At 44.0% G+C, this 23,887-nt stretch overlaps 1 protein-coding gene across 4 annotated transcripts in view; it reads right to left on the bottom strand.

Annotated features, from left to right (window-relative positions):
• Nucleotides 1-23,887, bottom strand: part of LOC112925122 (uncharacterized) — a 158,481-nt gene that overhangs the window by 5,289 nt on the left and 129,305 nt on the right. For 3 of the 4 annotated variants that reach the window (XM_072738440.1, XM_072738449.1, XM_072738466.1), the window contains exons 37-45: nucleotides 18,084-18,193; nucleotides 10,825-10,974; nucleotides 9,908-9,961; nucleotides 9,073-9,240; nucleotides 6,627-6,779; nucleotides 6,271-6,405; nucleotides 5,525-5,677; nucleotides 3,688-3,897; nucleotides 195-315 (exon numbers count right to left, since the gene is read on the bottom strand). In XM_072738440.1, the coding sequence (XP_072594541.1) occupies nucleotides 195-315; nucleotides 3,688-3,897; nucleotides 5,525-5,677; nucleotides 6,271-6,405; nucleotides 6,627-6,779; nucleotides 9,073-9,240; nucleotides 9,908-9,961; nucleotides 10,825-10,974; nucleotides 18,084-18,193 (1,254 nt within the window). The remainder of the gene's footprint in view (nucleotides 1-194; nucleotides 316-3,687; nucleotides 3,898-5,524; nucleotides 5,678-6,270; nucleotides 6,406-6,626; nucleotides 6,780-9,072; nucleotides 9,241-9,907; nucleotides 9,962-10,824; nucleotides 10,975-18,083; nucleotides 18,194-23,887) is intronic. The other variant, XM_072738458.1, reaches the window with a different exon arrangement.

Here is a 23,887-nt window from a genome sequence, read left to right as displayed (position 1 = left end):
AGGATGTCAGTACTCTGAGGTGAACTAGGGTAGAAGGTCGTGACTGCAAATCAGAATTAAGTGTGATTCATTCATGTATCATTCATTCACTCAACAGACATCAGGGAGCTCAATAACCAATAACTCAGCAGCCACGGGGTGGTTATGGCTAGTCCCCACAATCCTCCTCAATTCAGAGTAGGGGACCTGCTTACCGCCTGGTGAGCTCATCTGGACGGACGATGGCTCAGCGTCATTAAGCTGACTTTGGAGCTCTTCTAGGCGCTGGAAGGCATCCAGCTTCACACTGCGCTCCTGGGCCAGCCGGCTTCTCGTCTGGGGGGAAAAGTGCTTAGGAAGCAGAGATGCTTTTTGGTGCATACTTTAATTCCTGGGGTTCTTTGGAGAGTGTGGGTCCAGGCTGCCCCAGGAATGCAAGTCCTCATACCGTCCTGGTCAGGCTTCTAACGACAGCTCCAAGAAGGCCAGGAACGTACCCAAAGAGGAGCGGAGGCGGCCCTGGACTGGGAACCCCTTATTTGCCTTATTATAGCCAGGAGTTTACTCACAACATTTTTTTCTTTTATGTTTATTTCACCAGAGGGAAGGGGAGAGGAGGAAATGGAGAAGGGCCCAGTTCACAGAGGACCTTGTAGGTCAAAGCCACCAAACTACCACAGGGAAGGGGGGAGCCTCCGCATAGTTTCATGCAGGGGGAAGACCTGATCTCTGTTTGTTCAGCTCATCATCTTCAAGGATGTCCTGAGCACCATTCCCCAGGCCTTAGAGGAGGCCCCTACCAAGAGGTGGTCTCTGTGTTTACTTGTGTGGCCCTCGGCTAGCACAGCTGGTCCCCAGCCAGGGAGTAGCTGGGTCCAAAGTACACCTCATCTGCATAAATCACAGATATTCTTTCTTTTGAAATTTATTTTTATGTATATAAGTGTAAGTTTATGTAGGTCATAGCAAGTAATTATAAAAATTACCTAAAAGTATAAAAGTAATGTAATTATAATTGTATTATAAAATTTTAAAGTATAAAAGAGCAATAATAGTATAGTGGATTGAATAATGTCCCCCCCCCCAAAAAAAAATATACTCATGTCCACCTAGAACCTCAAAATGTGATCTTACTTGGAAATGGTCTTTGCAGGTGTAATTAAGTTATGATGAAGTCATACTGGATTAAGGGTGGGCCTTACATACAGTGACTGAGGCCTTTATAAGAAGAGGAAAGGGCTCAGACACACAGAGGGACACATGGGGAAAGGGCCATCAGATAAGGAAGGCAGAGGTTCGAGTGACATAGTTACAAGCCAAGGATTGTCAAGGCCTACAGGCAGCCACTACGAGCTAGGAGAGAGGCACAGAACAGACTCTTCCTCAGAGCCCCCAGGAGGAGGTGACATCCTGATTTCAGGTTTCCGGCCTCCCGAACTGTGAGGGAATACATTTCTGTTGTGTTAAGCCATCCAGTTTGAGGTAATTTGTTACAGCAGCTCTAGCAAACTAATCCACGTGCTAATGTCAAGAATTCAGCCACATGTGTTTTAAATCCCACTCTTGTCTGCATAGACTCAACAAGAAGGCCTGTGAACCCTTGGAGGGGTAACCACAGGCTCGTCTTACAAATGTTAAGGGGCAGTTTCTTGTGTGTGCAGATGCTATCAACTGTAGTTTAACTTTCAGTAGAAGATTAGAAAAACTTCCTAATACAAATTAGGCCCAAGGTCCCTGTTTGTACTACAGGGATTGGTGTAGGCCCTTCAACCCCTATGGGCAGGAACCAGGAAAAACATATCAAGATTCCCTGAGCCAGGCTGGGGCTAAACCAGTTTGAAAAATAGTGGTAAAGGAAAGAAATGTGCTTAGTAAGGACCTTGTGTTGTGTTAGGGCTTAAAAACGACCCCACCCCTCTTCACAGAGGTAGGTGCAGTGATTTACCCAAGATCCTACAATCAGTTAGAGGCATAGTCAGGATTTGAATCCAGGTCAATCTCTTTCCAAAATTATCCACCTTCATACTCTCAGCTAGAAGACATGCAGCCAATATTTATGAAGAGCTGTATATCGGTTTTGGTTCTAAGTGCCTCATTTGAATTACCTGATTTCATCTTTCTAAAAAAATCCCGTGAAACGAGTATATTGTTCTCCATTGCACCAACCGGGAGACTGAAGACAGAGAGACCACATCTAGCCTAAAGGCATGCTGTGAAGGGCCCCACGGAGTGAATCAGAAAGCCTGACTCTAGGGCCTCTGCTCTAAATGGTCTCCCCAGGAGCAGGACGTAAGCAAGGACAATTATGCTCTCCAAGGTCAGATGGTCAAAATCTTACCTTGGTTGGAATTGGAGGTTGGAGCTGGACTGAAGAAGTCACTGTGGGTAGTAGGGGCTCTTGGGGGCTGAGGGTAGATTGTTAATTGGTGGGCAGTGGGCCAGTAAGCCCAGGGGCATTGGAGCTGCCTGCAGAGGTGGAGAGGTAGTGTAGAAACAGCCGATGATTGTTTTTACATACATATACTAAAAACATGTATTTGTTGAGAGAAGCCTCAAAATACTTGTTTTGTCTACTTTCAGAATCTCTACCATTAGACAAAAATTAGCTGTTAACTAGAGAGGACTTTGAGAAACTAACATCCTATTTATTTATTTAATAAATAATGCAGGGCTCAAACTCATGACCCTGAGATCAAGACCTGAGCTGAGATCCAGTTGGACGCTCCACCAATGGAGTCACCCAAGGGCCCCCAACACTTTATTTTTGTGCTGGTTTTTGGGAAAGCGTAATTTGAAAGATAAATATGTGACACTTAATTTTTCTTAAGGATCCATGTCACATTTTAGCTTAGTTTTCATAAAATGAATGTGAAATCCTAATTTTCTTTTATTCTAAAGCTATTTGTTTTTCCTCTCCATTTCTTCAAAAATATTTCCTCTAGCATTGCCTCAGTTTTTGTCCTTTTTTTGTTTTTGCCATTTATTTTTGTAGATTTCTCCTAATTGATCTCCTCCTTGAGCATGTGAAACACTTGGCCAATAATTTAACTTCCCAACTTCTGTTTCCTAATATCTCTGATGAATTAATTGATTTATTCCTTCAGTGAATGCACGAGAGGTACCTGCTCTGAGATGCTACTTCTTTGGCCTTTTGTATTGGATTACATTCGATGGTCTCCTTTGTTGGAACTTGCATTAATCCACATCTACATCTATTATTTCTTGCTCTTTTCTTTTTTTTTTTTCTTTTCTCTCTCTCTTTTCTTTTCTGTAGGGGTGTATTTAAGAAATGTATTGTGTCTGGAAATCACTTTTACCTTTCCTTTTTGTCTCTGAAGTTCCAGAAACACCTTGAATAAAATCCTCTTATAATAGCTTCCATGATACGTGCTGCTTTTCCAGATTACTGTTGGAATTTTCTAAAGGATCCCTGGTTCAAAAATTATGGCCAAGTGGAAACATGTTTTTCATGTGGGTTATAAAGGTGCCAAGATTCTGGGCCTTGAGGCAGCGAAGCCATCCATCCTCTCTTACTATAAGCAGCCCGAGCATCACCCAGCGTGGGCAGTATTTCCATTATCCTGGTGGGCCCAGAAATGACAAAGGTGGAGGACACCAGGGGCATGGAGAATTCCAGAAGAAGGCCCCAGCTCTGGCTGCTGCACCCCGATTGGCTTTTGAATGGCTACCACCTGCCTCTGGAGTTACCTGTCGGAGTTCTCTCTGAATTCTCTTCTGCTGAAGCTGGCCCAGTTTGGAAGCCCTCTCAGCTGCTTCAGTAAGGAGCTGCAGGTGCTGTTTCTTTTGCTCCACATCTTCCAAGAGCTTCTCCATGCTGGAGGTTTTCATTAGATCCATCTGTTGCCGGTGGCGAGCTTCCTGGGCCACTCTGTGTTGCAGCTCTCTCAGCAGTTGTGCCTGTGGGGAAAAGGCCAAAGGAAACAGAGAAGGCACACAGTCTGCTCTCAGCAAAGGGAAGGAGAAGTTGCCCGACGTAATAACCTCCATAGGGCCCAGGGGCACAACTCTGTGGAGTATTCCTGGGCTCAGGGTCATGGAGCCCAGCAGCTCTGTCCTGGGCTGGCAGGCAGCAGGACTACCAGGATGTAGGCCAGCTTGGCATTTACTGTAAGCCCGGAGGCAATAGTCAGTGGGAGAACACCTGAAACAAATAACGAAAGCCAAGTGGTAATGCTACTGCCCAGCAATACCGGGTCGAACAATCTGGCCTTTCAATGCCCAAAAGGTGATGATAATACGTATGTTATGTCGCTTATTGACCACATGGTTATACCTACCACAGACTACATTTGCAGTGTCACTGAGCATTTATCATGAGCTAGCAGGGGAGGGTTAGCCTGGGGAGGAGGCGTGACGTAATGCACGCAAGGAATAGAGAAGGGAGGTTCTAATCTTGCCTCTGTTTTAAGTTCCAAAATAGCTTTGGGGAAGCCAGGTTCTAGATGGTTAAAGATGGAAAAGGGTAGTAATAATCTGGTTCCGTTCTGAAACTTTTCTAATCAGTAGCACCGTCAGTATCAGAGGGTCCATCCCCAATTATGATACTAATACTAATGATATTTGCATGGCGATGTTACAGTTTGCATAATTACAACACCATCATTCACTTGGTGCACGGTCATGGAGGGTGTAGGGTCTAAAAGGAACAAATTATATGTTATGTTTTAAATATGCCCAGCTTTTCTGGGCTCTTATTTATTCTATTTTTTAAGACTTTTTTTTTTATTTATTCATGAGAGGCATGCAGAGAGAGGCAGAGACACAGGCCGAGGGAGAAACAGGTTCCCTGTGGGGAGCCCGATGCAGGACTCGATCCCAGGACCCCCGGATCAAGCCCTGAGCCGAAGGCAGAGGCTCAACCACTGAACCACCCAGGCGTCCCTCTCAGGCTTTTATTTAAACTTGGCTCTTCTCTCTCTCTCTCGACCTAGGGTCTTTCTGCTTCATTCATGCTCAGGGAGTTGGCACAGCTACTAAGAGCTTAGACTTGGAAACACCTTTGTTTTGGTGCCAGCCCCTACTGAGCAGCAGTAACTTCTGAAATTAAGGCTTAGTTTGGGTCATCAGGAAAGGACCCAAGATCCTGTTTGGGGGAAAAAGGTTGATTGATGGCTGGGCCACACTCCACGTGCACATGGTTGCTGTTGATGGAAAGTATGCTTGGAGATGGAAAGACTGTGTTAAGGGCAGAGACCTACACCCCAAGATGACCTCTGGGTAATAAGATTCTCAGAGAAACACACACATACACACTACACGCCAAAGAATGATCTTTAGTATGGGTAGTGCTTCCTTGCCTTAGCCAAATGCAAATAAAAACAAAAGCCTCTTGGCCTCTTTCCTTGGTTCCTGGGCCAGAAAGGAGGAAGTGGGCCATGGTTGTCTGACTGTGCCATGTGCCTAGCCTCACGCTGTGGAGCCCTGGTGACTGGTCCCAGGCAGCCTGGTGCTGCTTCCAGTGCCACATTCAGCTTTGCAGAGCGAGTTCAGAGAGCGGGAGGAAGAGGGGTTCTAGGACTCATACCTGGTTATCCTGCTGCTTGCGCATCCTCACGTTGTCGGCCTGAGCCCTGGCCAAGGCCTGCCTCAGAGCCAGTAACTGTTGACGAAATAAAACCGCTTCTTGTTCTGCCATTAGCTTGATGCTCAAACACTCTTTCTTCCTTTGCATCGCTTCCTGTGAACATCCCAAACACAGTAAGATAGGAAATAAGTTTCCTTTCCATAGTTTTAGTCTCTTCAGAGTCTCTAAACCACTTCACTATCCATCGTCTTTAAAACTTCCTTCTGGTAGAAAGGAGCTCCCCTGGTCACTTCCTCTGTGTCTTCGTGTGACAGGTCAGAGTAAATAAGGACTTTCAGAAACACAAGTGCAAGTGCCCAAACCACTAGTATTATGTGCTTTGGTTTCAATTTGCCTTGAAGTAGGTTTTTGATTTGTTTTCCCATTTTCGTCAGATAATGTTTGAAACTCAGAGATTTGCAGTATATTTTTATGAAGCTGCCTCAGCTCTTGGTAAAGTCTCCCCCTCCATCTTTCCCCTGCTCTGGAGCTAAATTCTCTGATCTGTTCTCCCATTTGCTTCTTTGCCATTTGCTTCTGGCTCTTTCCTACTTCTCTGGAGGCTCTGACACAGCCACTTCCCATGAAGACTCCCCGCCTGCAGATCCTTTCAGATGGTTGGCTTTGCCACCGCTGCCAGGACACCAGTACAGCAGCTGCAGCCAAGGAAGCCAGCCTGCCACCCACCTCGCCGGGCAGGGCCTCACCTTCTCTGCCCTGCTCAGCTGGGCCTGGAAGCGAGCCTGCTGCGCCGCCAGCCTCCAGCGGCCCAGGCTCCTCACTTTGCACGCCAGCACAGCCAGGCTGCTGTTGTCCTGCTCCAAGGCCTGCAGCTGCTCCTGCTGAGAGAGGCTTCCTTTCAGAAAAGGCTGCCCCCAACGCTCTTCTCAGGAGGAAAGGGCACAAATCCTAACCTCAGAACCGAGGACGACACAGTTGTGCCTTTTTTAATGCCTGGTGCAATGCTTTCTTGGGGAAGCCAGACTGGAATGCATAGAGAGTGAGCTGGGGTCAGATGCTGGGATGAAATGCTGGCTTCCCATTGCTAAATGAAATCACGTACTTTGGCTGGGTTTTCTTTCGTTCCTTCATCAGGTCGAGCAGAGCCCCATTTTTTCTTGAGGCTCCTCAGGTTGTCAATCCCTTCTGTTCTTACTTCGCCGATGAGCTCATATACTTTCTGGATTAAATTAATCTGATTCTCATCCAACTTTTCCTGCAAATTGCAGACTCAAGTTCAGGAAGGGCAGTGGAGGAAGAGTCATTTTGCCTTCTAAAACCCAACTTTCAGAAATGATTTCACATGAAAAAATCACCCACCCAATTATTCCATCAGGTATTATCTGGAAGTCTCAGTAGCAGCCCCTTTAGCATTGCCTTCAATCCGCAGGGCCTCCTCATGTGGACCCTACACATCTTAGAGCCCCAGTTGTCAGATGCCGGGTAAGCTGAGTGGATAGAAAAGTGGAAGGTGGGCAGCCCGGGTGGCACAGCGGTTTAGCGCTGCCTTCAGCTCAGGGCCTGATCCTGGAGACCCGGGATGGAGTCCCACATCGGGTTCCCTGCATGGAGCCTGCTTCTCCCTCTGCCTGTGTCTCTGCCTCTCTCTCTGTATTCTCATGAATAAATAAATAAAATCTCTCTCTCTCTCTCTCTCTCTCTATATATATATATATATACATATATATATATATAAAATAAACCTTAAAAAAAGAAAAGTGGAAGGTCACAGGTGGAAAACTGAATCACCCCTCCTCTGGCAAAAGGTTGCTCGAGAATTTGAACCTAAGGATTTTTGCTATCAGGTTGACTCAGCGGAATCTGACCAGATAAAACACTATAGATGAGCCACTAATGAGGAACTACATTAAAAATAAATAAAGTAGAGGAAGGAATCAGGCTGGCTACCTTCCCATTTAGGTTCCAGCAGAAATCTCATTATGAAACAGCCTGTTCTGAATGGCTTGTGGATAATGGCTTGTGGTAAAAGGGCTTGATTGTTGCTAAGTACAACCACAGACACTGCCTCCTCGGCTGAGGGGTGAGAGTTGGGTGTCCTCTCATCTCTGGACCACTTCCCTGGAGAGGAAAGCAGGAGCATGCTGCCCAGCTGGGCAAAAAGCTTCACCATCTATTTGGGATCCTAGAGTAGAACATGGATTCTCAGCTTTGGGGGGCCTGTGGAACTAGTTTAGCCTGAGAGAAGCAGAGAATCTATTTTCTGTCTAGGAATTCTGGTATTAAAAAAAAAAAACTTAAGAAAATGTTTAATAGTTTCATACCCGAAAGATGACTTAGCAAATTCCAGACTTCACTGTCTATTCAACCTTTTCCTGTAGTACCAGGCCCAACGCATTTTGGTTTTGATTCTTTAATATTTGTAAGCACTTGCATTTTTGTGGCCTCCTCATAAGTAAGAAGGAACCTCTAATCCTCTCTGAAATGACCAGGCCAGGGCAGAGCACTGGTGAAAGCTCCTCACGTAACAACTTCAGGGACCACCTGGAATGCCCCAGGAGAGACCATGAAGTAAGGACTCATTTGGGGCTGGCTCTGGGCAACACCCAATAGCAGGAGAGGGAGCAGGTTTGTACTGGAATTCACATTTGTGGGGCAGCTGGACCAGGCTCTGTGATGGCCCATTTTAGGCATGGGGCCTCCATCTTACAGCTGCTCAGATACCATAAGAAAGTGGCAGGCTTCCACAGTGCTGTGGACACATGGACACCCCACCACTCCTCTTCTGGATGGACTGTCACCAACAGGTCAGCAGCTCCCTGACGCTCGATGTGAGAGAGAGGCTGGCAGGCATTTGGTAGGTTGAAAAAAAAAATCTCTGAAAGCTAATTCAAATTCTCAATCTTCCTGGGATCCCTGGGTGGCGCAGCGGTTTGGCGCCTGCCTTTGGCCCAGGGCGCGATCCTGGAGACCCGGGATCGAATCCCACATCAGGCTCCCAGTGCATGGAGCCTGCTTCCCCCTCTGCCTGTGTCTCTGCCTCTCTCTCTCTCTCTCTCACTATCATAAATAAATAATAAAAAAAAAATTAAAAAAAAAATAAATTCTCAATCTTCCTAGTGAGCTTTCAGGATGTGCTATTGCTACCAACCCTGGGGTCTGGCCTGGCTTAGGGCACTGCGCTCTCCCGTTCAGATGGTTGTACTCAATAGGCAAAACAGTGACATCAGTCGTTGGGGTTTCGGAGGAGACAGCCCCCACCTTCCCTTTCACAGCAATCAGATGGCAACAATGGCCACTGGCAGCAGGGTGAGGAAAACAGCAAATACCTAAGTTGTCTAAAATTCAGTGTCTATCATGACAAAATCATGACCACCCATTGCTGCCCCTCTCTGCAGTGAACGCTTAGAGCCAAAGAGCTCTCGGGCTGCACAGGCTCTTGTTACCACACAGCCCACTCTGTCATCGATCGCTCTGTGCGCAGCGTCTGTGGAGGTCACCCACACTTGGCTCCCACAGGACTGCCCAGACGTCCAACACAGGTCACTTACTTTTATGTGTAGACATGTCACAAACAAAGCTTGGACTAATGCTTCATATTCCTCCTGGACTTCTTTTCTAATCTGCTGTTTGAGATTCAGATTCTCCTCTTCCAAATCTGTGAGTCGAGCTCTCAGAGCCGTGATTTCCATGATCATATTATGACTGAGCTCTGCAACCTAACAGCAGAAATATTGTTTTAATGGAAAATAACTCAAGAAATCCAAACTGCCACTACAGAACAGTTCTTGGTATATCAGTGTCAAGTTTGCTCTTCTACCTTGAATCTAATGAAAGAGGTAAACATCCTGTTGTACAAATATGAGCGGAAGAATCCAAGGTTGGTTTAAGATCTCGGAACAGTGCCAGACACGTGGTAGGTGGCCAATGAATAGTTGCTGAATGAATGACCCCAGAAGAGACCCCGAAGCACTTTTTAATTGGAAAAAACGCTTCAGCTGTCTTCGCCTCCATTTCCAAACTGGCCTTCTTTGACACCTCAGCCTAAATACTTTTATCTTTGGAATTCACTTAAACTGGCCTCAAAAGAAAAACAAAGCCTCCAACCCCAACCGAAAAGTAGCAACAAAAAGAAAAATCAAATCAATAAAAAATAAAACCACCAAAAAACTAAGAAAAAGAAAGCCCTTATTGCTTAAAAAGTAAAAACACACGCTACGTGTTTCTGCAGTGGATCTTCATTGAAGAGACCTCTACGGGTCACTCTTGATGAGGGCACACACACACACACACACACAAACACTAGGAAGTCCCCTGGCTGGCCACTGCTGAGATTGTGGATTTGTGAGATGGAAAAGAGAAACGTTTTGGTAAGAACTGACCTACCTGACCAGCACCGTCTTCAGGTGGATCTGAACCTCTTCGTATGATATCTAATTCCTGAAGAGGAGAAAACAGGGCACAACCAAACTCAAACATTTATTCTCCCAACCATGGCTCAGTTCAGTACAACATGCTCCCCACATCTCCTATCTGTGTTAATGGAGCTTCGTTTTTAGATCGTTGGGCTCCATGTGGAGCCTGACCGTGCTTATTGACCCACTGGACTGTAGGACGCCTAATGTGAGATCAGAAGAAGACAGCATTAACTCCCAGATATCCACACTGTGCCAAAGACTTGGCTACAGGGAGAAGCCAAACTGGGGGTGAAGCCAAGACTCATTTGATATTTGAACGCTTCATTTGACTTTTTTTTCAGACTTTTGCACTTTTCTTAGGTAAAAAGTAATATTACACTGAACCTCTGATGCAAACCATTTTAAAGGTATGCAGTCTAGAACAGGAGAAGTGACTCCTGGATCCCACCAGTGGGACTCATTTTAAGGAAATCTCAGTGAGACTCATGATGTGCATCTTGAAGATAGAGTTTACTCAAGGATCCTGGCTTCTCTGCTAGACCAGGAAGTGCGCGAAGTGCTTTATGTTTGCTGAGGTTAGAAGGTCAGCTACGCATCTTCCCTGGGGGGGGGGGGGGCACGACACAGCCCCTTTGTCACTAACTTTATATTTCCCACTAGATACCTCCAAAGCACACAACCCAGTGTTACTGGGCCATCATCCCTGCAACTGAGACTACCAGAGCCCCCCCCCCAAAAAATGAACCAATGAGAAGAGACATTTAGGGAGTTCCATTTACCCTCCAATCTTTCACAAAACACCTCCCCCACCCTCTGTTCTAGTCTCCTCTTTGGAGTGACTCCTGGGCCTCTCCCATCACACTTCTTGTCTCCCTGGGGACATACTTGCTCTTTCTGGCAGAGCTTCTGCCTAGCATGCTCCAACACATGCTCATAACACATGGAATAGCTCTCGAAGTTGCTGCGTTCTCTTGCCATCACATCACAACCCAAGGAGAGGAGGCAGGCCTCAAGGTGATCTTTCCTGAAAGTGATCTGAAAAGGAAGGGGCATTATTCACAGCAGCTCTAGCAGGATAGCCTCACGGAAGGCCAGGCTTAAATTTCTCATTCTTGGGCTGCTCTGAGTTCTTTGCTGAAATGTGGTGACTTGGAGAGAGCTGGTCACCGACCTCTAGGTTACGGTATGATCCCCTTGTCTTCCCACCTCTGGCCTCACATCACACCGTGGAGGGCCCTCACATGTATGTAAACAGACACTCCGGCTATCTACAGCCCTACACAGCTGCCCTTGACCACTCCTGAGGCCAGGGTATGCACACTGGCAGTAAGGTCCACTCTCCCTGTGGGGAGCAGGATCTGGGGAATTTTCAGGGAGGAATCCCAGGAATTCCTAAAGCGTGGTCTAGAAAGAAGGCCAGAGATCTGAGTGGGCATGTCGCCTTGGCTGTGGGTATGTCTCACCCTTTGAGGAAGAGTGGGGCTAGAGGAGAGCCAGAGGAGCCCTCTGAAGAATGAGCATCTGGCAGGGACCCCTCTTGCTCTGGTTGAAGGGCCTTACTGCTACTCTCTAGTCCCATTCCTTCCCTTTCTCTAAGAGACTGGGCATTCTTTTGAAGAGGTAGCCATTATGGAAGAGGGGAAAAAGTTCACCCCCCCAAGGCTCTCAAGAGAAATGGGAGCCCATATGTTGGAGATAGGACAGATCTACCTGATTGGGACCTGCATGTCCTAATGCTTGTGTGTGTGCGTCTATGTGTCCACATCAGTGAGCACATCTCTGTGCATTTGTGGATATGTTTGCGTCTGTGTCTGTATCCATTATGTGTATGTATATGTGTATCTATGGCTCTCTGGGTGTGTCTCTATCTGTGACCATCTGTACATATCCCTGCGTCTATGTGTGTTCCTTTGTGTGTATCAGTGAGTGTGTCAGTGTGGGTATCTGGGTGTCTTATGGGGCCCAGACCCAGCCTGCATGCTTACATGAGCTTCCTCTGTGACACTTCCAGGGTCAGGAGGGCTCCATGCTCCCTGGCAGGGTGCAACAGAAGCTTTTGGCCTGGGGTGGGTCTTGTGTCTCTGACTTGATTGTCCCAGTGAAGCCCAGTACACCGTGCTCTTGGTACAACCTCAGCGCCCCTACTGACTTCCAGAGAAAGCCCAGTCAGGCTTTGCCAAGGCGAGTTATTGAGGCAAACTAGCAGAGATGGCCAAAAGTGATAAAACTCAGTACTCATGGAGTGAGGAAAGTGGCTCACTCAACGCTGCCGATGGCAGGGGAAAATAGTGTGGCATTTTGGGGGGCAGACTAGCTGTTTCTATGAAAAGATTTTAAAATGTTCATGCCCTTTGGCCCAGGAATTCCTCTTCTAGAACTTTATCTTTAGGGATAATTAAAGTGACACACAAAAAACATATGTGAGCAGATGTTCTTTACAGTAGCCTTCCCAAGAAAAAGAGCAATGGAAAAGACCAAAAGTGCCTCATAAAGGGAAACAGGTTGAATCTTTCTCACTTGTCTGCACAATGGGATACTAGAGAGCCACCAAAAATTATGCTGTGGACGTATGTTCATTGACAAGGAAACATGTTGGTAACATGTACTCGAGTGAAAACAAGTATTAATTTAATTTGGTTTTTGAAAGTTAATGAACAAAGAAAATTATGAAGTTTGGAGGAAATATGCCAAAATAATAATAGGCGTTATCAATGGGGGTAAGCTAATGAGTATGTTTTCTAATACGTCGTATTTCTATTTTCTAATATAATCAGAACATGTATACATGATTAGGATAATTTTATATAAGAATGGACATATAAATAAAATGTATATCCTGATGAAAAGATAGGAAAGCTTTTGTAGAGATCATCACCCACAGCAGCTTGGCAGGGGGCACTGAAGAGATACAGATTGGAAACCGTAGATGAACTCGTCTGCTCATGGGGAATTTAGTGAACAGGAGCCAGGCAGTCAGGGGAGGGCACTCGGCATCCTTCTCTCATTCTCTGGGGCTTCCTCTAGGGGTCCCATAAGGGGCGTGGGAGTAAGGACAAGCCACCCCGCTCTGGAAAGGGAGCAGGAGGACAGCCAGATTTAGCTTCTGACATCAAGGCAAGGGGAACCAAGATTCCATCCCCTGGTTCTTGACTTCTTTATGGTGACAGGGTCGAGGCGATGCAAATTTAGTTATGACAAAGGAAACACTTCCCAGACTGAATATGATGAAAGCCTGAAACATTGAGAAGTCATGAGACCACATCCAAGGCCATCAAAATGTGGCTGGTGACCCCTTCCAGGTGGGCTGGGTTCAGTGCCTGGAATCAGCCACAGGGACTCACTCCTCACTGTCCTGGACAGCAGTCTCTCTCTCTCTTTAAAGATTTTATTTATTTATTTATTTATTTATTTATTTATTTATTTATTTAAGAGAGACAGAGCACAAGTGGGGAAGAGGATCAGGAGAGGGAGAAGCAGACTCCCTGCTGAGCAGGGAGCTCAATGCAGGGTTCGATCCCAGGACTCTGAGCTCAGGACCTGAGCCCAAGCAGATGCTTAACCCGCTGAGCTACCCAGATGCCCCGGACAGCAGTCTCTGGATCTAAGCATTCCATTAAGGCCTCCAATGGTTTTTTAGCAAGGCAAACGCTTCTCAAACTAATGTCACCACAGCCACCATGGCAGATATAAGATCCCAAACAAACAGAAATGCAGACTTGGACATCAATGGCCTTCTGCCATCCCTTCTTAGCCAGCGTCATACTTTACCCAGTAAAGGTGAGGCACCTCTGGGTGAGTCTGTATTATACCAGAGTGTAGGAATGGCCAGGACTCCCCTTGAGCATCTCTAGAGGCCAGAGAAATTGTCTTTTGTTATTGTGTTTCTTAAAAGCTGTTCTGCAACCTACCCTTGCCTTCCTAGGTCACTAAATGTCAACTCCGTGTCAAAATGCAGCATGGTGGGTTCATCTGTCAGCTTCCCCCTCAAGGCAGGCCCCTGGGTTCATAAAAACCACAGAGGGAAGACCATGACCTCCAGTGGGCTGATTCCTTCACCAACAGTTAAGCCTGAACTGTGATGAATGGCACTGGCTGGAAAATCACCAGAATATTCTGGAGAGCCAGCCTAGGGTGAAGCATGGAAGGTGCTAGGCCTTGTTATGGCAAAATCTGGCTCTGCTGGGAGCAAATTGCACCTCCTTGGTGTGTTTCATCTTGGAGCCCCTCATAATTGGCCTAATATCAGGCACACAAAAGGGGTTTTGATGATGTTTCTAAAAAAACCCACCTCTGCTGATAAAATGCTTCGGTGACGTCCCACTGACTCTGGGATGAAATCAGACTTCTTAGGGATTGCCTTCAGGCCATTCGGTTCCTGGCCCTGTCTATCTTTTCAATGTCCTCCTCTGAGCTCTGCTATATTTCCTTCTTAGATTTCTCTGCCTTTCTTCCCCAGCCCTTCTTCATCTGTCTAACTCCTATTTGCTTTAAGACTTGGCCCAAACAACACTTCCTCCAAGAAGTCTTCCCTGACTATTTCTGCCCTACACCCTAGGTGGTTGTATCTCCTGTGTATGCCTCTTTCAAAGCATGTAATGTGAAGTGCCTTTTCCTGACACTTCTGGGTCATCTGATTCCATAAGCATTTTGAGGGCAAGAACTGTGCCTTTTGCCTTTAATCTAATAAAGTGCCTAGAAAAAAAAAATAAGAATCTACAAACACTTGCTCAATGAGTGCATGAGTGTTGGCATATGAATGGAAATGGTTCTGGAATCCACACAATAGATTATAGTTCTGATTTGCAATAAAGGTCAGTTTCTAAGTTTAGGTCAGTGTGTTTGGTATAAAATTTGGGCAAGATGGTAGAACTTATTGCAAAGATTGGTTTTCTAGAATTTGGAGAAGGAATCAAAGATCAGTAGAGGCCAATATGGATTCCAGAAAACTCAGGTTAGATGAGCCTTTTCCTCAGGAAATGCAGCACAGTGTACCTGGATTTCAGCAGGATATCTGGACAGGTTTCTCCTGATGTCCTTGTGGAACAATGGAGAACATAGGCTGGGTGACGGTACAACTGGATGGGCTGCTGGCCACTGACAGCCTGTGCCCAGAGAGTGTGGTCAGCCTGAAGGGGACCCAGAGTGGGGAGCACAGGGCTGGGGCCTGTCGTGGCATACACTGTTAGTAACGATTTGAATGAGGATACCAAGGACAGGCTGACGAACTCATGAACTTGGGAGGGAGAGAGAGTGTGCTGGATGTAAAATATCCAGATTTTTAAGGATTTCAAGGAGTTTAGAATGGGTCAAATTGAATAAGAACAAGGCTACTAATATGGCAGCAGCAGGATGCCCGAAGGCAATGTGTGGGCTTCAGGTGACTGTTAGCCTAACGAGTCATCAGTGTAGTGGCTGCCAGTACCCAGCATACTCATGGGCATTCATCAAAGCACAGCACACAGGACACATAGGCTTTCTGCTCGTCAGACAGTCTTGAGTTTAGAGGGGACTGAGCAGAATGGTAGGGCTGCTCATACAAAGTGATTGAAGGAAATGAAGGTAACTTAGTCTAAAGAAGAGAAGGCTGGGCTCAGGTCCTGGATGTTTGCTTGTGCAATCTGTGCTCTGCACAGAGGTACCCAGGTAAGGGAGGAGCACAGCGCCTGCTCCCTTTCCCAGTCTATGGCCCGGGCTGGGGCTGCACCCATCTGGAGGAAGGAGTAACGATTTGTAGCCCACCACCCAGGGGAGCGCCCTTTTGCGTTTGTGCTACTAGGGCAGGCCCTTCATTGTAGTTTTACCAAGGCCTCACACATGCTAGCAATGGTGCTAATTGATCTCCTCTGACTGACCTGCCTTTAGATACCTAAAGGCTTGTTGTGAGGGGTCACCACAATCATGATCTGTGGTGTCCCAGGGACAGAACTAGGATCCATGATGGAGGTGGTGGGGAGGCCAAATCCAATTCAGGAAGATCTCCTTGAAACAAGAGCTGCCAGGAATGGCTGGGGAGGGGGGTGGGTTTGGAAGAGAGTGAGTTCCCTGTCATTGCAGATGATCCAGAAGAAGCTAGAAGTCCAGGCATAGAGTTTGGAGAGATCTAACATCCTGGAGTCCTCTCCTTCCAAGACACGGGCAGGCAGATACCAACCTCTTCAGTGCACCTTGGGTTTCAGTTATACCCAATACGGGTTTGCCCTGATATCCACATTTCTTTCCTAGACAATCCCATCTTCAACATCGGAGTAAAGTTACATACATATGGGTTGAGCAGATCTTGAGCCACAAACTCAAGATCTCAAACTCAAAAAAACTTTTTTTGTTTGTTTTGTGGTAAAATATACATACCATAACATTTGCCATTTAAACTGATTTTTTAAAGTAATCTCAACACTCAAGGTGGGGCTCAAACTCTTGACCCCAAGATCAAGAGTCAGCTCTTGATCTACTAACAGAGTCAGCCAGGTGCCACAGTTTAAACATCTTTAAGTGTAAAGTTCAGTAGCATTAAGTACATTCACACTGTTGTTCAATCCCTAGAATCCTTTTCATCTTGCAATACTGAAACTCTTGTTCCTACTAAACACCAACTCTTGTTCCTCTTCCCCCAGCTTCTAATAACCACCGTTCTACTTTCTGTGTCTATGAATTTGACTATAGTAGGTACTTCATAGAAGTGGAATCATGCAGCATTTATGCTTTTGTGACTGGCTTTTTTCACAGTGAAGAAGGTCTTCAAGGTTCATCCATGATGAAGCACAGGACAGAATATCCTTCCTTCTTTAAGGACAGCCACAAATTTTTTTTGCTTCAAACCTGTTTCTAAGCATGTCCCACCCTAATCACCTCTGTACCTCTGGTTGAGAACCTCTGAGCTACAGGGACCACAAGGAACCACTTCACCCCTCATCAGAATACACAAGGACCATATTTGAGTATAATTGAAAACTTAAATGCAAGATATGTAAATCATCAAGCTACGAGAAAAAAAATGTGTCCTCAACCAAGCTAGAGAATTCTCTATCTTGTAATTAAAAACTGAAGTGTTTATTATGAAATTATGGGGAATATTTGAAGAGCTTAGAAAAATATAACTTTGAGGGAAATAATTTTTTAAAAATTAAGCATGTTTTGCTAAATCAGGTTTTAAAAAAATGATTGAATTTCAAAGGCAACTGGATTCATAGCTACCTAATGTACTTATGCTTCATTTGTTAATGATCCTAAAGCTCTGCTATGGCCAAATAGCACATATACTCTCTTATTTTGCCTTTTCAGCACTGTTTAGAAATAATCAACAGTTGAAAATTCTAAGAACCGTGTGTATGCGTATTGTATGTATTAAATACATATTATTGTTATATATTATGTAGAGCTGTTATGGATTTAAATATATATATACACACACACAAAAACTGTTGATACTGGCTTCCTTTGTGGAGGAATAGCTGGGATAGTAGAGTGAAGGAGTAGAAATGTTACCTTTCTGATAGTTTTTTTTTTTTGTATTGTACATTAAAAACAATGTTTCCTAGGTAGTGGAATTATAGGCTATTAGAGTTTCTCTCTTCCAAATTTTCTATATTAAAAAAATCAACACAGGCAGTGCCTGGGAGGCACAGTCAGTTAAGCGTCTCACTCTTGATTCCCGCTCAGGTCATGATCTCGGGGTTGTGAGATAGAGCCCTGCATGGGGGGCTCTGCACTGGGCAAGGAGTCTGCTTGAGATTCTCTCCCTCTCCCTCTGCCCCTCCCCCCCACTCTACACATGTGCACGCACTCTCCTTCTCTCTCAATAATAAAATAATAAAATAAAATAATCAACACAGGAAATGTTGCTAAAAAAAACTTGTTCATCAACAAACTCCAAGGTTACTTTAAAAAATTGGCCAAATCTGATATTAACCACCAGATATTAATTAATCTGATATTAATTTCTCTCCCATACTTTATTAGAAATCAATCTTTTTCCAAAATTAAAATGATAGCAAGTGATTACTACTTTGAGTTAAGCCTCAGAATTTATATCTTTATTCTAAGGGAGTAAAGGAAGCATTAGGAAATGTCTTAAGGGGGAAGTCTTCCTTGTTTGGGTTTCTGTTACAAAAAAAACACTCTAAAATGACTTGACTTTCAATACATACCTCTAGTCCACCATCCTGGTAGTTTTCCATTAATCTCTGTATAAATTTCTCAACTATTTGTGGTCTGCTAACTGAAAAGTTTTCTTTCATGACATGGTGCTTCCAAAGGTCTAGGAGGAGAAACACACCAATGCAAATATCATGAAACATTGAACAATAATTAATGGCTACTGTCTGAGATGTATCACTGGACGCAAAAAGCTGTTATTTCCAAATACACACAAACTAATGGGTGAGTCAGGGGGAGGAGGGGAAGGTGGTTGAGGACACAGAATCCTCCAGAACATAGGAATAAGGAAGATCTCTAACAAGATTCCTGATGAAAAGATTTGGAAAAGAACCTCTGAAGCCCAGTGAACAATATTTGTTAAGTCCTGAATCAAATGTTATTGTTGGTCCAACATGACATCCCTTTTCATTAAGTTCCTACATATATCTGAACAATTATCTTGGTCTAATACAACTAAATAAATGGAGAGCTATTATATTTACCGTCACAGACTAGGAATGTTGAGAGCTGACAGATTATGGATTGAAGGGCAACAGGTTGACACATGAGATGAGGCATATACATAATTATTCAAAGTAGTATTGCTTAGGACAGCAGTAGCTTGGAAGCAACACAGGAACTATGGTATATCCTTTTTTCTTTTTCTTTTTAGATCAAATCATTTATTTTTTGTGTTACAAAAACAAAAATAAATCCAAGCAGGTAAAGAAATAACCATATTGTTTTAAGTGTCTCATTCTGGATTCTGTGGCATATCCTTTCAGTGGAATAGCATGCAGCTATAGAAAAGAGAGAAACTTCTCCACGCATTGATATGAAAATAACTGTAGATTGTTACATGAAAAATGCAAGGTGAAGAACGGTGAATATGAAATGTTATCTTTTATAAGAAAGATGTGATAAATATAATAAAGGAGGGGATTTCAAGCTTATTCAAGATTATTGCTCCAGAAATTCAGCATTTTCCAGTATCACTTCTCCCCTCTTTCCTGGGTCATTCACAATAGCACACATTGTTTCTTCCACCTCATAAAAATTCTTCTCTTGACTCCATGTCCTCTGTCAGCTAATGCTTCATTTCTTTGCTTTTTTTTTTTTTTTTTTTTTTGGAAAAACTCACAGAAAGAAAGAAAGGCCTGTCTTTACTGTTGGTGACTTTTCTCAAAATCTTTCTTAAGCCTACTCCTCTAGCTTTTACCCCCACTGCTTCTCTGAAACTGATTTGTCATAAATATCAATGACCTCAACAGGACTCAAAATATTCATTTTACTCAACTACCAGAAGCATGTCACATAATTTGTCACATTCCTCCTGCTTGAGAAACTTTCCTCACTAGACAGTGGGATACCACTCTGTCCTAGTTTTCTCCTACCTCACTGTTTGTTCCTACTAGGTCCCTTTTGCTGGTTTTCCTTTCCCCTCCCTACCTGCAGCTCTTAACATTAGAGTGTCCTAGGACTCAGCCCTGGGTTCGCTTCCCTTTTTCCTATCTACATTCACTCCCTTGGCCATTTCATCTAGCCTCATGACTAAATATCATCCATAAGCTGACAACCTTCACATTTAGATCCAATACTCACTTGGCATCTCTTCCTGGATGTTTAAAAGGCATTTCAAAGGTCATTTGGGTATAAATAAATTCTTGATCTTCCCTCCATAACTTGCTATCTCAGTTGATGGCAATTCTACTTTCCTAGTTTCTCAGGTCAAAAGTCTTGGGAGTTATCATGGACTCTTCTCTTTCTCCCACACTTGATACACAATCCATTACTGGCTAGTTCGATAATATGCCCTGAATCTGACCACTTGGCATTTCTACTTCTCCCAAACTTGTTTGAGCCACCATCTCCTCTTGCTTGGATTATTACAAGAGGCTTCAAAGCAGCCTCTCCTTTCTCCTACCTTTTTTCCTTTATAACCCATCGTCAACACAGCAGCCAGAGAAATTCCATTAAGATATATCAGGTCAGGGGCACCTGGGTGGTTCAATCGGTTAAGTGTCCGACTCCTTGATTTTGGCTCAGGTCATGATCTTGGGGTCATGAGATTAAGTCCCACATTGGGCTCCATGCTTAGCAGGAGGTCTGTTTGAGATTCTCTCTCTCCCTCTCCCCCTCCCCCTCTCCCCTCTCAAATGAATAATCTTTAAAAAAATGAAATGAAATAAAATAATAAAATAAAATACGTCAGATCATGTCACTCAAAATCTGGCACAGCCTCCCCATTACATTCAGAGTAAACACTAAGAGTAGGCTCTGCATGATCCGTCATCTTTTCATTCTTCCTCTCTGGTTTCATTTCCTACTGCTTTCCCTCACTCTCTCCACTCCCACCACACTTGAGTCTTTCTGTTCCATAAAATGGTAGGCACGCTCTGCTTAGGTCCTCTGTACGGGCTGTTCTTCTGTATAGGCTGTTCTTTTGTCTGTTTATCTGTCTGCCCAGACACCCACATAGCTAACTCCCTCATGGCCTTCAAGCTTTGCTCAATGTATCACTTTCTCTGTGAAGTCCATCCTGATTACTCTATTTAAAATTGCAAGATGGACCCTTCAAACCTCCACCACCACCACCATCCTCCTTATTTTCTCCATTATTTTATTTCTTATGTTTATTGCTTATTATCTGTCTATCCCCTTCTAGATGATAAACTCCACAAGAGTAAGGAGTTTTGCTCCATGAAAGTAAGGATGTTTCTCCCAAACAATGCCTAAAATATAGTAGTCTAGCACATACGAGGTGCTCAGTAAATAGATACTGAATGAGAGAATGATTTAGCGTATGCATAAAGAAGCACTGACAGTATATATTAAAACTAATAAAAATGGTCACATGGGTGGCAAAAGGAGGTCAGTGGTGGTAACTAGACCTCTAAATACATACATTCTTTGTATTGTTTTGATTTTTGAACCAGGTGAATGTATTCGCTGTTAAGAAAATCAAACTTAAAAATATTATGACAGTGCTCGAGCTGTGGAAATGTCAACACTCCTTAACTTCCATATGGAAGAGCAAAAGCACACGTGTATGTTTACTTATGTTGGGTAGGGCCTACTTTCTTGTGCATGGCCCCAGGGGAGTCTTGGAACAAAGAGAGACCTATGGACTCCGAGGTAGAAGCCAAGCCCCGCCCCACTCCCTTTTCTGTTGTGGAGTTGCTGGCCATCAGCAAGAGTACACACAGGGCCACTCCCTGTCCCCAGCTGTTTCTCATTTCAGACGTGATTTCCTATTCGTACTTTCATTTTTCTGACAGGAAACTTGGTGGATGCTAGAGGAAGCATCCGGCACAATCCTCTCAGAAATGTGGATACGACAGAGCAGGAGCCCCTGGTATTTATGTTATTTATGTTACAAATTATGTTATTTATTGGGTGGTCCTGATTTTGAAAATGGGGTTCCAGAATTCTTCTACAATTGGCTATTTTCCATCATAAACATATACATCTGCCTTTGTTTTTCCTTTGGGATAATAAAGGTGAGTAGACCCAACACCATTGTCTTGGTATAGTTGGAGTGGAAAACGCAGAAGAGTTAATGTGCCTAGAAGTTCACACTTCTTTTTTTTTTTTTTTAGAATCTTTTTTTTTATTTTTATTTTTATTTTTTTAATTAATTTTTATTGGTGTTCAATTTACCAACATACAGAAAAACACCCAGTGCTCATCCCGTCAAGTGTCCACCTCAGTGCCACTCTTAAGATGTTTAAGACGTTTAGAAGTCTAAGCTTTGGCAAAATAGAGCTTATGCATATTTCAGAAATTCTTCAGACAAGAAACTGGATACTTTTTCCAGGGTAGTTTAACTTCAGGTTTCTGGCTCACAGAAAAGCCACATACTTCTGGTTTGGGGGCGATCACCTGGCAAATGCCCACGGAGCTGGTCTGGGGTTTAGCTCTGGGCTCAGCTGAAGGGGAAGTATTTTACCAAAGTGCTGGGAAATCTTCCCTCATTAGTTCAAGTTCAGACCTGCAAGTACTTCTGTAGGCAGGAGTCAGGGGAAGCCAGGGAGAGTAGAATTCATCCAAGAGAAGTAATTCCTGGCCAAGTGGAGTTGGTGGTCTCCAAATGTGTCTCACTCTCAGTGTGAGTGTGGTCAAGGCTTCTTTAAGATGAAGCAGGTTTTGACAGCAGCATGGAGGTGGGAAGGAGACAGCACACTGGAGGTTAAATTAGGGTTTTGTTCTTTCCTCTCACTGTGTTCCCAGGTCCTTTGACTGAAGGAAACTTTGACTTCCTGGTGGCCAAACCACTTCCCCTCTCTCCCTCTATGAACACTTCCCCTACCCTCCAGTCAAGCCTGTCTCTAGAAAAGGTAGCATTTCACTTCTCTAACACAAGCACCAGCTTCCACACCTAAGTGGTTCCTGGGTCCTGACCCAAGAAGAACTGAAACTTGAAGCACACAACTGCCAACCAACATTCTCCCGACCAGCCAGGGGTCTCCAAGAAGGTGGGTAGGTTAAAACCTTGCTGCTTCAAGCATATGTATGTATGTATTTTGTACTGTATTTCTCAAACTGCTCCCTAGAACACTAGTCCCTTGAGTTGATGATAGGTATTTGCAAAGGGCGAAAAGGGTTCTGTGGTCAAACAAATTTAAAGAACATTTCAAGGGGCCAGGGGTTAGGGTAACTGGGTGATGGGCATTAAGGAGGGCATTTGATGTAATGAGCACTGGATGTTATACGCAACTGGTGAATCACTAAACTCTACCCTGAACCTAATAATACACCATATGTTAACTAACTTGAATTTAAATTTAAAAAAAGTTAAAAATAAAGAACATTTTATACTCTCTCGTCTGGAGCTTTATAAGTACACACTATGATAGTAAAGGCTCTGAGAAGGTCTGGAGCAAAGAAACCACAAGTTTCCCAAACTTATTTTGACAAAAACCAACCAAACAAACAAACAAATAACCCCCACCCCCACCACCAACCCCTGTAAAATGCAATACAAATCCTTTTATACAGTGAAAAATCAAGACTAAGAGTGTTGATTGATTGAAAGAAGTCTGTTAAACCGGAGAATGTTTAAAAAAATGACTTGCAGTATCTTAAACATTTTACTTAAATTAAAAAATATATATAAACAAATATGCAAACATTTGCCAATTTTCTAACACAGAACTTAGGCCTTTTCTTTGTATGCACCCACTCATTGGAGTTCTGTACTATCTTTCTTCTATAAACCATAACACATTGTGTGGTTTTCTAGTGTGCTGTCTGTTGGTTTGCTTGTTTCTTTCTTTTTTATGGAGAGAAAATTAAGAGACCATGAAACATTCTCAACATATCATTTTTTAGGGCAGTTTGAGGTTCATAGAAAAATTGAGCAGAGAGTACAGAGGGTGCCCATCTATTTCCTGCCCCCCACCCCCCAACACACAGCCTCCCCAACTATCAACATCCCACATCAGTGTGGTATGTCTGTAAGAACTGATGAGCATACACTCCCATGTCATCATCACCCAGAGTCCATAGTTTACACTATGGTTCACTGTTGGTGAAACTATGGGTTTGACAAATGTATAATTGGCATCTACCCACTATTATATTATCATACAGAATAGTTTCACTGCCTTGAAAATCCTCTGTATTCTGCCCATTTATCCTTCTCTCCTGTCTAGACCCTTGGCAATCATTGACCTTTTTACTGTCTCCATAGTTCTGTGTTTTCTCAAATGCCATATAGTCGGGATCATGTAGTTCTGTGTTTTCTCAAATGCCATATAGTCGGGATCATGTAGTCTTTTCAGGTCGCCTTCTGACATTTTTATCCATGTCTTTT

This window comes from Vulpes vulpes, chromosome 1 (genome assembly GCF_048418805.1).
Source record: "Vulpes vulpes isolate BD-2025 chromosome 1, VulVul3, whole genome shotgun sequence".
Classification (NCBI taxonomy): Eukaryota; Metazoa; Chordata; class Mammalia; order Carnivora; family Canidae; genus Vulpes; species Vulpes vulpes.
The sequence above is the reverse complement of the archived record's forward strand: the minus strand, read 5'-3'. Positions and strand labels throughout refer to the sequence as shown.